At 44.9% G+C, this 14,153-nt stretch overlaps 3 protein-coding genes across 5 annotated transcripts in view; all 3 read left to right on the forward strand.

Annotated features, from left to right (window-relative positions):
- Positions 1-14,153, forward strand: part of LOC147900077 (serine/threonine-protein kinase VIK-like) — a 295,183-nt gene that overhangs the window by 110,433 nt on the left and 170,597 nt on the right. For 2 of the 3 annotated variants that reach the window (XM_087377415.1, XM_087377414.1), the window contains exons 6-7: positions 12,157-12,234; positions 12,552-12,632. In XM_087377415.1, coding sequence (XP_087233541.1) covers positions 12,157-12,234; positions 12,552-12,632 — 159 coding nt within the window. The remainder of the gene's footprint in view (positions 1-12,156; positions 12,235-12,551; positions 12,633-14,153) is intronic. The other variant, XM_087377416.1, reaches the window with a different exon arrangement.
- On the forward strand, positions 9,006-9,950 carry LOC147900078 (uncharacterized). The gene has a single exon (XM_087377064.1). The coding sequence runs from the start codon at positions 9,006-9,008 to the stop codon at positions 9,948-9,950; it is 945 nt and encodes a 314-aa protein (XP_087233190.1).
- On the forward strand, positions 10,367-11,261 carry LOC147900079 (uncharacterized). The gene is made up of 2 exons (XM_087377066.1): positions 10,367-11,088; positions 11,248-11,261. The coding sequence occupies exons 1-2, from the start codon at positions 10,392-10,394 to the stop codon at positions 11,259-11,261; spliced, it is 711 nt and encodes a 236-aa protein (XP_087233192.1). The 5' UTR covers positions 10,367-10,391.

Below are 14,153 nucleotides of genomic sequence, written 5' to 3' on the forward strand. Positions count from 1 at the left end.
CAGGATAACGCGGTAGGCATCTGGAGAGGGAGGGTCCGACTGGGCCTCCGGATCCGGGCTGGGGGCCGCCATACCGCCAAGACTAACTGCAAGCTTCCGATGAGGAAAAACAGGCTGCCACCCAAGAAGGGGATGAAGCGGGAGGTGGAGCCTGGGGGTGAGGCGGGCGAGGCGAAGTGAGGGGGCGGGGGGGTCGAAGCGGAGGGCGGGGTGAAGGCTGCGGGGTGCGGGGAGTACGGAAGGGCGCGGGAGGGCCGGGGGGGGCGAGGTTGGAATGGCGGGGGTGGAGGGGTGAAGCGGGGGGCGGGGGGAGCGGAATGAGGCGAGGGCGGGTGAAGCGAGGGGGTGAAAGAGCAGCGAGGGGGTGGGTTGGAGCGGGGTGGATGGCGAGGGAGCAGCGAGGGGCGGGTTGGAGCGGAGGCGAGTCGAGGGCGAGGCGGGCTGGAGAGAAGGGGCGAGGCGGGTTGGAGCGGAGGGGGCGGGTTGGAGCGGCAGCGAGGGGCGGGTTGGAGCGGCGGCGAGGGACGGGTTGGAGCGGGGGCGAGGGGCGGGTTGGAGTGGCGGCGAGGGGGCGGGTTGGAGCGAGGGGGCGGAATGGAGCAGAGGCAAGGGGGCGGGTTGGAGCGAGGGGGCGGAAAGGAGCGGAGGTGAGGCGAGGGGCAGCGAGGTGGCCGGCGGGGGGAGGGAGAGGGGACGGGGGTCGAGGGCGGAGGGGAGGGGTGGAGGTGGTCGCGGCGAGGGGGGAGCTAGGGGGAGGTAGGGGCTAACGGCGAGGGGGGGAGGGGAAGCTCGCAGGAGCGATGAGCAGCAGGGCAGAATGGCATTGACTAGATTAGAACTTCCATCTTGATTCTATCATTCACATATTTAGCCAGAACTTCCATCTTGATTTTGTCATTCAGTCCGAAGACAAAATCCTTTACTTGCACCGAGTGAGTAAGAGGTTCATATACTTTCATTAACATTTCCTAAATTGGTTAGTATATTCAACCACTGACACATTTCTCTGACGAAGGTTCCTATATTGATCCCAAGCTTGGGATGCTTTGTCAGGGGGGAAGAAATGTTTTCTAAATTCTTTCTTGAACCTCTACTAGATAGTGGATGCCACACCATCCCTTTGTTGTTTAACCCACCACCTATCCACTGCCTCATAAAACATATGAGTGGCCTCTCGGATTTTATTCATCTCATTTCTGATTTCACAAATGGCAAAGCTTCTTCCCATTTGTGTAACTAGGCTTCTCTGACATCAGAGCTACAGTCAATCATCTGACCAGAATACCTTTCTAGCTTGCAATTAGCAATATTAGATACCTTAGCCCTCTTAGGCTCGACCGTATGAATACTGGTTTCTGGCTTTATCGGAGTTTTTCCTTTATCCTCCCTGGATGGTCTTCCAAACATACTATGAACCATTTGTCTAAGTTCAGATTTCCCTACATTTGCTTGTAGTTGCTAAGCTAGAATTTGTTGTAAGGCATCCTCTAACAAAGCAATCCTACCAGACAATGTATTAGCTGCTGGGCACAACACCTGTTGTGTCGGCTGGACAAATGATTCTATGGGATCCACTCGTGAGGCTCCTTCTTCAACCTCCATTGCTACAGCTTTGCCTTTATTCATAAAATCTTAGGTCTCAAAGGTTTAATCCTGCCTGGATTGGTTCTTTTCTCTTTTTTAATACACTATCCGAAAACTGAAATTTGAAATACATATGCCAACTCCAAAAACCCCTGCTATACAGGCATAATCCCAAACATTCACAATTGATCAAAGATCTCAACCATAAAGCTGTAAATTCACATTTAAAGCTCGCACAATCGCAAAAGGCATCTATACAGCAGTGACTTTACAGTTCTGAAAATTCACAATACTTTAAACCAACTCCCTTTTCCTATACTGGGAAAACCTCCATGTTCTGCTGGTTGCCTTTGAGGAGTATGATATCATCAGAAAGACAGAAGCAGAGCTGCATATCGATATGGAGAAACAGAGGGAGCTTGGCACCACTAAGGAGAACCCGAATATGTAGTTAGTGTCTCCGCCTCAAAGAATGTTTGATTATCAGATCTTTTGATCCGTGTCTTCTTGCATAGGGCCGCCTTGCCCATTCCAGCAATACCAAGGCCTGAATGTGATGAAAATTATCCACGAGAAAACTACCATCGCTGTTGCCTACAGCCACGTCGATGAGAAGAATATTCTGATCTTTGATGTCAGTGGCAGCACCTTGGATGTCTCGCCTTTGTGTGCCGATCAAAGATGTCACTGCTATCATGTACACACTATCATCCATGGAGAAAATCAAGAGAATCGGCCAAGTGGTACTGCTAACCTCAAGAAAGGATAAGGAGCTTGTGAAGGAAAGGCCAAGGATACTGATTAAGGCTTTGCTTGGTCACTAGAATTGCGAGGTCGGGAGGTAAGGATGGAATGCCATATGCGTAGAAGACAAGGTCTTCTTCAATTTGAGCAACACAAAGGTCTCTTACAATTTCACCACACTTCCCCCTTCGTCGTGATCTTAGCTCTGATACCAAATGAAACAAGAAAACCATGAAAATCATGGGCAATGGCACACTGTCTATCCACCCAGCCAACCTCCTTGTGAAGCAAACTAAGTTCATACGTACAATTTCGCTCCTGCATGCTTCCCACAAAGCCCACAGTTCGCTAGATGGTTCCTGCCACATCTCATATTCGTGAGACCTCACTAAATGCACCATTTTACTCCTCTCTGGGATACATTTGAATCCAATTGCCCCTAGGCACTATTCATAAGTTGGTGCACTTGGGCTTCTAGCCTTGGAACCACCTAGTCAGGGCCAAATCACCCTCACCAAGGACCTTGACATTGACTCCTTTGACCATGTAAATAAAGCATAATAAAATATATTACAAAATTTGGTCCTCTAAAGGAAAACGTCCACCAACCCTTCCGAGGTCATGTTACCTCACCTTGAGCATAGCAACATACCCTTGGGGTTGTTACTGATGATCATGCCTCACCATTTCTCTACTTGGCTTGGGGCTTTTAGAAAGTCAAGTATCCCACTCTAGGCCATACGACTGCGATGAGGTTCATATGGGGATGCTTTGGTTTTTTATGTTCACTCTAAGGGCGGATTGCCCATGTCTAGGGATGAGGGTATCTTGTGGATGTTGCTTTAGGGTCTATTAGAGTTTTGGGTCATGTGGAGCAGTGTTTCTTTACTTCACATTGATATCTAGACCCTAAACCCGGATCACATTCCCTTGGGTTGATGGAGGATTTGGCTCTATGAAGATATCCCCATAAAGTATTTGTGATGGGATCTTGGGAAGTGGGAGTGGATTGATGCAGGGAACCAAGAGAAGAGCCTATCCTTTTTACGCTATATGGTTAGTAACGCCAAGCGATTTCAACTCTCAGCCTTAAGGAAGCCCACCAAAGCTCTTTATTGGGAGAATTTTCAGATTTTTGCTGACTCATAGAAATCCTTTTGGAAGAGACTCTGGAAATCCCTCATGAATAGAAAAATCACTCTTCTTTTCTGGTTTCTATTCATGGAGTGAGTGCAGTGAACCAGTGGAAGTCTAAGTTTGAGGCAGCCCCTACTTGCCCTCGTTGCCTTTCTGCTGAGGCGTTCATTCGGCATTGTCCAGGGGATTGTAGATAGACAACGTTTAACTAGAAGGGGATTTAGTCTCTTTTTTTAGGCCCCAAGTCTTTTATGAGAGGCATGAATCTTATTGGGCTCTTTTGGTTCGACGGCATTTAGCTAAGGCATGCTCTCTGGATGATGTTCCCCACTTTCCTTACAGACCTATTACATGCCTTGGTGGTACGTTTTGGGAGATTTCGGCGAGAGCATTTCAGTTTTGTATATTGAAAGATCTAGATGCATAGAGGCTCTAGATGGCTCAGAGATCCAACCTTCACATAGGTTGGCTAGTATTTGGACAAATAATGTACATACTTTGATGGCCATTTAAGTGAGCATGCAAGGGTCTTTTCAGGTGGCTTGTGCCAGGAGGATTAGTTTCTTTAGCGAGTGGAATGGCTCCCCATTTTTCTCAAAGTACCATTGCAGGCTTTCATTCTCAACCTTGGTGCTTTTGTAGCTCCCTCTGATGATGAGCACATTATTTAACATCTTAGAGTGTTTTGTTTCTTATGCCTCACAAGATGTATTTATGCCATGAGCTTTGCTTTTGGGGTTTTTTCATACTCAACAGAAGTTTATAGGCGATGTAGGCCTCAGTGAATGATGTAGTATATGAGAAGAGGGGCACCTTTGAAATCCTCTTTGAGTGCCCTACTCTAGAAGGCCAAAACACTCACCCGAGTCCCGCTATACCTCTCATAGGGGACAGCCCTCCCGCAATCAAAGACACCACCAAGATTGATTCTACCCCAAGGTGATTGGTACTGGGTCAATGGTCCATCCCCTGCCAAGATGACCATCAACGCTGATGCACTTCCACTTGAGTAGATACAGAGCCCCGTCCAACCTTGGTCTCCCTTTGCCTCTCACTAAAGTAGACCCCTAGCCCCACTTTGTAGTGCATGGGGTGGGAAGCACCAAGGATTCAATGAGTGAAAAAGATCGTCAAATGAACCCCTATCTTAGAGAACTATCCCTACCAAAGAGGGCTCTCACCCATGCCTTTGTCTCCCATGGAAGCTGGCTCCATGCTCCAAAGGGGATTAGCTCGGATGAGTTCACCAACCAAATGCTGCCGCACCCTATATAAGCTCCTTGTCAATAGTGACGCCTGAGAAGATGAAACGATGAGACCGTTGCCATTGTTCTTTCCAGGGATTGAACCTCGGGTGAGGCCACGCACTATAAGCTCGCCTAGAAAGGCTCTACACTACATCTTTAAATCGATGATGCCAAGTCCTCCTTCCACCTGGAGCAAAATAATCATCTACCAACAAGTGACTCTAGCTCTAGTGTTTTGAGTGCCATCTTGCCCACAAGAAGTTGTACACTGAGTACCTAAGATGTCCTATGCATCCCCTATGAAAGCACAGACAAGAGGCTATGTACCAGGCCATGGCAAGGCCCTCCCTTTTACCTGCTTCTCCTAGGTATGTGCGGGGGGGAGGGGGGCTGGTGCTTGCCTTCTGTCACTGATGTGCATGGCATCTTTTGTTCTTTGCAGCTCTCTTCCTAAGCTTCTTGCAAACAAAAGGAGAGGCTGAAAGGCTTCACAAAAGAGGGAGCTAAAGGAGGGTTGTAATGGCCCTCTGGTTGGTCGCATGAGATTGCATGATCTAGCCTAGGAGGGAGGGGCAGGGACCTCTAGATCGGAGCCTTGCCTAATCCCTAGGGTGGGATGGAAAATAGTACACAGGGCTAGCAAAATAGGGTGAAATTCCTTGGGAGGAGGTGCCCAAAAAACGGGCACCTCGACGCAAGCTGTTTGACTATTGAAGCACTTCCAAAGAGCTGTGGTTAGTAGGCTCAATGAGCAAGGGAGATGCGATGAGAAGGAGAAGGCAAGCAATAGGGATGAGGCAGAAGACAGGGCCAGCTAGAGGTCGAGAGGGTGGGGCGGAGGCGTTGGCGTGGAGCAGTGAGTAGGTCCAGAGACGGGGTCTCCATGGGCTTCAACCTCCCTCATTACAAAGATTAAGAACGACATGCAATACTCAATTACAAAATATCTCTTACACATGGCCACGCAATTGAACTTATCCATGCTTTTTATTGACATTTTGAAACATATCCTCCCTTAAAGAAAAAACTTCAAAATGAGTGAAACAAATTTCATTGCGACATTTATATATCCCCTACATGAAAATTTTGAAGGGAACAAAACCCAAAACAAGGGTCATCATACCCTCAACGTTAAATCAGTACACTTCTTCTGTAGAGGGGCCGCTCACTCTCTACAAGGGCTGCAAAATGGTTCAGGGAGATTGGAATAAGAGGAGTGGATGTAAGGGGTGCCACCAGAGACTGGGGTCGTCTGTGATTTCAAACACCATGCTCCAAACCTAAGCCTAATGATAAGGGAGTCAACAGGAGGAGGTGGAGGGGGCCTTGGAGGAGTGGCCTATTGGAGTGTCTGGTCTTGTGAGTCTAATCCTTTAGGCGCAATCCTGTGGTAGATGGAAAATTGCCTATGTGTTATTGTTTCCTAAGAGTATCCTCTGTCTGAAAGGGTGTCCGTTGGGTTTCTGTAGAAAGACATGATTCCAACATGTCTGGGGCATCCAAGTTGTCGGAGCTTATTGTTAGAACTCGAAATCTAAAAGAGGAGGACAGTTCTTACCTGTCAGTTTTCACCTCTCAGAAAGCAGACTATCAGTACTTACTTGTCAGAAAACAGAAGGGAATCAGAGATTTGTTGAGAACTAGAGAAATTTCCATGCTTCTGAGCTGAGTAAGGGAAGTCAAATGCATTTTTGAGGCTAGTTGCAATAATCAGAAAGGGGCAACACAACAGTTAAGGCCTAAGACACATGCCTTGAGGTGACAGTCATCTGGTCACACAAGTCTGGACTAAGTTGTGGATGCAATACACCTCTTGTCGAGGGGTTTCCACTTTCACAAGAAAAGGCCTATGTGCATTGGTTTACTACTCACTATGTGCATTGGTCTAAGACACATGCCTTGAGGTGACAGCCAGCTGTTCGCACAAGTTTGGACTAAGTTGTGGATGCAATACACCTCTTGTTGAGGCATTTTCACTTTCACAAGAAAAGGGTGTGTGCATTGGTTTACTACTCATTGTGTGAGAGTTGACAAGTCCCAACTTAAGTTTGCAGAGATGGCTTCCCAAGACTATGCTCATTCACCCCATGAGGGGATTGTAGACACTGCTCAGGTCAGGCAGGAAGAGGGCATGCAAACTAACAAGGAGACCTTTTACAGAGAACTGCTTGCTCAGCTAGTAGAGACAAGACAGGATCCTTTGTTTTGCAAATTGTACAACCTCTTGCAGAGGAAAGGTTAGAGAAAGCTCCTGGAGCAATCCAGAAGGAGTTTGGCAAGATGAGATCCTCAGTACAGCTCATATTCTTCCTTCAGATGATGTATCCAGGAAGAGTAAGAAGCCTCGTTATCAGGACATCAAAAAGAGAAAATAAGATAGTCAAGTAGACGGGTCACATTCCAGGCAGAAGAAGGCTAGACATCATCATAGATTTCCAAGTTCTTCTCCCTCTTCTTCCAGCTCCACCTCTTCATCTTCATCTTCTTCTTCTGGGTCTAAGCATAAGAAGAAGTCATCCAAGGGAAAGCATGCAGCTAAGGCAACACAAGACTAAAGAATTTAAAGAAGGTGGGAAGTCTTTCAGATTCACTATTTAATGGCCAATATGGTCATACATAGAAAGCCATACGGTTTGTAAGGCAGTTCGATGCAGTATTTGGCACAGAAACTTTTCTGAGTCTTCCAAATTATGCATGGTCAGCTTGCATCTGACAAGGACAGCCAGTGTGCATGGTGGAGTGCACTGACCACAATGGTTCTACTCCAAAGAATTGGACGGACTTCAAAAAGACCTTCTATAAGCAGTTTATGCCTAAACAATTTCGAGACCATGTCCTTCTTAGCTAGAAAAGTTTACATATGGATGATGGTGACACAATGGAGACTTATAACCAAAAGTTTTGGGATGCATATCTGCAGGTTGCACCCTTTAGAAAGGTCCCTAAGAAGACCCAGATAAGAAAGTATAGGGCTGGTCTTAATGCAAAGATACAGGCTGTGGTAAATACCGAGCATCATAAAGGCATACAGAATATCATGGATGCAGCCTCTGTCACATGCAGGATCCCACTACAGTGCCTTCTCTATATGCTGGGACAGCAGAGAAGAAGAAAACAGCCACTCCCTAGTGTGAGAAAAATGAATTTCCCAAGGCTCAAAAGAGGGAATTTCAGCCTCAGAAGCAAGGGGAAACCAAGCACATAAAATCCTTGAACTGAAAAGAGATATTTTGTAACATCATATGCCCCACGTAGGTGTTACATGCTGCTTTGCAAAGGGGGCAAATATAGAAAGTCTCTCCAAGTAGTGTTGTGGTGATCCTCATCGTCAGGATGGTTGCTCATTGCTGTAAGAAAATGCCATTTGTCCACTTGTAGGCCCATTGAATCCAGTTTGAGTTAATCTTAGATTTCTCGAGTAGTGCATGCTTTAGAGACCACTACTTGGACATTGTGGTGTAACAAAGACATGTTTGTTACAAGCACGACAGTTTAAACGACGAACAATTGATTGGCTTTTAATGCTAGCCATGATTGCAACCGTACGCGTACGGTCAGTTTTTCCGTACGGATTCCGTACGGACGTCCGTATGGATTTCCGTACGTGACTTTTTTTGGGGGTTAAAAAATTGGGATGCGTACCTTATATTGTTGCTGGGCTGCGATGTTCGAAATTCGAATCCTGATTCCGTACGACATCCTTGCAAGTTGCGAAGGCTTTCGTGCTGTTCACCGTCGACCGACGCTCTCAGCTCTGCTTGCAGCCTGCAGGCTGGCCGCTGCACACCGACCATTGCTGCCTCAAGAGCCTATTTAGGCTGACGTTTGCTTCTATTTAGGCAGGCTGCAGCCCTTTGCCCTCTTCTAAGCTTCTTCTGCACCTTGCTCAGTGCTGCCCTCTTCTTCAGTCCCAACTCCGGAGTCCCCTCAGCCCTTCACTCTTCTAAGTTCTAAGTTCTTCAGTTTGCCCTCTTCTTCAGCACCTTGCTGCCCTCTATTTAGACAGCCCTTTGCCCTCTTATACTTGCTTTGGAGGTGAGTGGTCACCGTATAGTTGCAGGCTGCAGCCCGCAGCTTGCCTCTACGCTCTACCTGCTCCAAGTGTCAAGGTAAATGCAATGGCTGCTTTTTTTTCCTGTTTTGCAGCAAGTGCTCTCTCTTTAGTTGATGCCATCTAACAGGGCAGCCTGCAAGGACTTCAAGCCCTCTTTGGAAATTGTTCCTTTGCCCAATGCCCATTGCCTTATAATTTATATGCCCTCTTTTGCAAATTTGCAGCTTGCAGATCTACAAATGGGAAGACAAAAAGGACCAGAATGGGAATTTGTAGAGGCCTTGAAGCCTTTGGGGAAGGGCCAATTCACTTGTAAATGTAAATATTGCCCTCATTCATGGGATGGAGGACCGACCCGTATAAGGGCACATTTTCTTGGGATCACAGGCTTGGGGGTTGACAAGTGTACTGCTCCTCCTGAAAATGTGAAAGATACTTGTCGAAGATTGCAGGCAAAGGTGCCCCTAAAAACTGCTGCAAAACAGCTTGTTGAAGATGTGGCTGATTTGGGAGATGCCTCAGTGAGTGGTACTGCAAGTGGAAATGCATCTGGCAGTGCATATGAGCCAAAGCAAAAGAAGTTGAAGACGTCAAAGGGAACCTTGGAAAAGGCATGGGAGTCACAAGCACGGAAGGATGCATACATTGCTCTCCGTCGTTTTTTCTTTGCAGAGGATATTCCTCATTGGAAGGTGAGGAGCCCTTATTTTTTGGAGATGGTTCGTGCCATTGGCCAAGTTGGGCCTACCTTCAAGCCTCCATCCTACAATGTTTTGCGCACAACGGAGCTAACTAATGAAGTAGTATGCATAGATCAAGAGATGCTACAGTTTCGGGATAAGTGGAAAAAATATGGCTGCACCATAACTTGTGATGGTTGGTCTGACACTCGACGCCGGCCTATAATCAATATTATGGTCTCATGCATATATGGTTCAGCCTTCTTGAAGTCCGTGGACACAAGTGGGCAGTATAAGTCAGGGGAGTACATCTTTGGGATACTGAAAGATGCCATTCTTGATGTTGGGGCTGAAAATGTGGTGCAGGTGTGTATGGACAATGCATCTAACTGTGTGCGGGCAGGAGAATTGGTGGAGGAAGAGTGGCCTCACATTTTCTATACTAGATGCACATGCCATTGCCTTGACCTCTTGTTTGAGGACATTGGAAGCTTCCATGGGTAAAGCCAGTGTTGGTACATGCTAACATGATTGTGACATTTGTTCCCTGGAAACACACCGTGTTAGCAATGTATAGAAAATTCAGCAAGAAGGAATTGGTGAAGCCAGCACAAACACGGTTTGCTTACATGTTTATCATGTTAGCAAACTTGTTGGATGAGAGGGTATACAAACACGGTTTGCTTACATGTTTATCATGTTAGCAAACTTGTTGGATGAGAGGGTATACAATGGATTGCGTCGCATGGTTGTCAGTGATGAGTATTGCAAGAAGAAGGTGTCACGCACTGTGAAAGCACAACAGGTGTCTTCTATTATATTGGGTGCTTCATTTTGGCAAGATGCAAGACTCATTGTGAAGCTTTGTGCACTATTTTGAAGATCCTTCGCCTGGCTGATAGGGAAGGGGCTACCATGGGACTTGTATATGAACTCACTGATCGGATGGTCGAGAAGATGGCAACTATTGATGGGATTGAATCCTCAAAGCTGGCTGATGTTAGAGCCTTATGTGTTGACAGGTGGAATATGATGCATTCTCCATTGCATGCGGCAGCGTTTGTTCTCCATCCTATTTGGAGAGAGAAAAATCCAGATAGTGACAAGGAGGTGCACGATGGGTGGATGGATGCCATAGAGCGGTACACCAAGTATGATGTTGACAGCCAAGGCACCTTATGTGATGAGTTGGATATTTACAAATCCATGTCAGGCACATTTGCTCGTGCGATTGCAAAGGATGAAAAGAGAATGCACCAAGGGGTGAAATGGTGGGAGACATTTGGGGCTCACACACCAAATTTACAGCGGTTAGCTCTTCGAGTGCTCTCGCAAGGCACATGTGCTTCTCCTTGTGAGAGGAATTGGAGCACATTCTCTCTTATCCATACTAAAAGAAGGAATAGGCTGCTTCCAAAGAATACCGAGAAATTAGTATACATCCATACTAATTTGCGTCTTATTTCCAAAATCAAGGAAAGGGGATTTGAGAAGATAGAAGTGACCCTAGAAATGATCAACAAGGAGAAGGATGATGATAGGCTGCTAGCGAGGCAAGCAGATACAGAGGGAGAAGACATTGCAGCCCCTATTGTTACACTTACAGGAACGATGGATGCTGCTGCAGCTTCAAGCAGCTCTAGTCTTTTGGAGTTCCATGGCGAGGCAGATGAGGATGATAGTGATGAGGAGGAGGAGGAGGATGAGGAGGGTGCAGGCATTGATGCAGATGATGATGAGGATGAGGATGAGCAAGAGGATGAGAATGAAGATGCAGCTTGAGGCTGTGGCACACTGGCAGCCTTTTCTTTATGATGTTTTTCCTTTCATGTTTTGGTGTAGTTACTAATACGGTGTACCTACTTCCTTTGAAGTTTGATCATGATGTTTTGGGCCTTTTGAAATTTGGTGTAGTATTGATTATTGATCTATGATCTATGATTCCATCTATGATGTATCAAAATCTAGAATCCAGATGACTACGGTCTCTGGAGGCTGGAGTCTTTCATGAATGAAGAATCACGATTCACGACTCATGACTCATGACTCATGATTGACGACTTTAAAATTAATACAATTATACAAGTTTCAAGTTTTAGTTTAATACCTCTGTGTCAATTTAATGTGTGCAATGATCAATGATCAATCTATATTTTTCTGAAATTTTTTGGATAAAACTAGGGTCACGTATGTTTCAGCCCCAAGGGCTGAACCATACTCCAATCATACTTCCGTACTCGTATGACGTATGCGTATGGTAACGTATGGAAAAAACTATGATGCTAGCTTATTGCAAATCACTTTCAGGGCTGGTTCCATACTAGGTATTAACAATGTAGTGGACCATAAGGTTGGCCTAGAAGATTCCATAGGGTATTTCTTGGTTATAGTGACATATATTGTAATGTTATGATGTTGGCACATGATTCTCTACACATAGGCCTATCAAAAGAGTTTTGGCTTTGACCTCATTCTGTACTCCTTGAAAGATGAAAGTACTTGCAACTATCTTTTATTGTATTAATATATTATGGGCATGAGTGGAACATTTTTACCTTATACAATGTCATTTACAAACTTTCTTCCATTTTCAAAGAAGATGACTGCTGGATTCAAACATGTAGAAAAGTTCCCGTTTTAAATATTGACAAAATTTTGAACTAATGTGCATAATGGAGAATTGATCAAATTTTCTTAGCTTCTTTTGCAGCCTCTATCTGATGCTACCAAATATGGCTTTGACGAAATTTGTCGTCTATTGGAGTCAAAGGGTGGAGATCTTGGTGGGGTGAGCTCTTTTCTTTCTTAGTAATGTACAGGAGCTAGTGGCGTTTATGTGTCTAGTGGGTCTCAAAACCAATAAACACAAGCATCCATAGGACGATGGTTTTTTTGTTAGAAATAGAAAGCATACATATAACACAAGCATCCATAGGACCAAAGTTTATTAATAGAAGCACAAAGTATACATATTGATGGAAACTATAAATAAACCTGCTAACTTTACATCATTTAGATAATTCCATCTATTATTCTAAGGTATTTTTTGCATACGTTGCTCAACGAAAATTCTTGTTATTAACATTATCTTTTATTTTTTTGAAGGAAAATTCAAGCTCCCCTATAGAAGACTGTGATCTTGATCCAGATGAACTGCTAGAAGATAAGGCAGAAGTCGTGGAAGAGGTGATAAATTACCATCACTTGGAAATAATAGGTTTTTTAAAGTGTGAAAATGCTGGTCTCATTTCCACCTCCCAAAACCCATCACGTACATCTGTAGCTTTTCCGATTGGCAAACATTCAAATTATTCCCTCAAAGCCATTCACTTAAGCTTGCAATTCTTAAAAAGCCAACATATCTCCATGTCAAAAACATAAGTCTTATTTTGTTTCTAGATAGATGGTGGATGATCATAACAATGTTTAGTCCATTTTTCTCTATGCGTTGAGGAAAATGAATCTCTAGAGGATCTCTAGCTGGGTAGAATGAATCTTTGAAAGCCTAGAACTAAGGCTCTCACACAATAATAAAAGAAATACAGTCATTTTAGGGGGACTACCTAGGGCAGAGTACCCTTATTTTCATTTATTTTATGCAAGCAATCGATTATCATGAGAGATTAATCCCTTGCTCTCGTGACTAGCTCATGGTTGATGGTTGGCTCATCACACTTGGAACGAGCAATCTAGATTGGCATCGGCTGAATTCTTGCTTGATTGGCAACCGTTTAGCAAAAGGGTCTCCACCCACTTGAACTGGTACTCGAACGTATGCTACTTTATGGCTAGGAATCCGTGCCTCGAGTGCAGACTTCACATACTCATTTTGAGAATCATTCAATTTTTGCTTTAAGAATTGTTTGGATAAATTATGGACCAATGACCAAAAAATGATGATGAAGCATTGAATCTAGATTCTAAGAGATATCCCCTAACGAGAGCTTCTCTGTGAAGAGATACCGAGGAGAGATTGTAAGCTAGGAGAATGTTAGGATGATTCACTTGAGTGAAATCACAAGCTTGAGCTTAATTTGGGCAATCAAGTTCCCATGAAAGTATGTTGGCATGGGGTGCAAAAGCAATACCTCGGGCTATAGCTGCTTGCTTGCATTCCACCTTGCAAGAGGTTAAAACTTCCCTAGGCAACTCCCAATCTTGGAATGTATTTTGACAGGCCCTAAGTTCCTCCGCTAACAAGTGAGCATCATAATGGGAGAGATCATCATCTTGTTTGAACAATTGATCTGGCTTGTTTGAACAATCGATCTGGCCTTCTCTTCTTCTTATTTTGAGAAATGTGTAGCATCCAGAGAACTCCTCTGTAATCGAGTCGAGGATGTCGAAGGCCATTTCTGTGAGAAAAGTCCAACATAAGCGATGTTGCTAACAGACTGCTAGATGATATTCTCCAAGTGCAACTCAACTTGCCATACTTTAATTGAATTCAACAAGCTATTCACTCTTGAACTCAGAAAGGAGGTGCATTGAACATAAGAACTGAAGTAAGAGGAAGAGAGAGCAAAAACTATGCGCCACACTAGGGCCCAAAAATAGGGGCATTCCCCCCCCCCCCAAAAAAATAAATAAAAATGATTTTATTACTTCGAAAGAGAATTTGATACAAAGCAAGCTCGCAAGGGAGCATGAAGATTGGTAGAGCTCGAATCAGCTTGAGAGCTCCTAGATTTATAGTCTTAGAACGCA

Source organism: Dipteris shenzhenensis, chromosome 7 (assembly GCF_047967505.1).
Source record: "Dipteris shenzhenensis isolate YYH24624 ecotype China chromosome 7, Dip_SZ_1.0, whole genome shotgun sequence".
Taxonomy (NCBI): Eukaryota; Viridiplantae; Streptophyta; class Polypodiopsida; order Gleicheniales; family Dipteridaceae; genus Dipteris; species Dipteris shenzhenensis.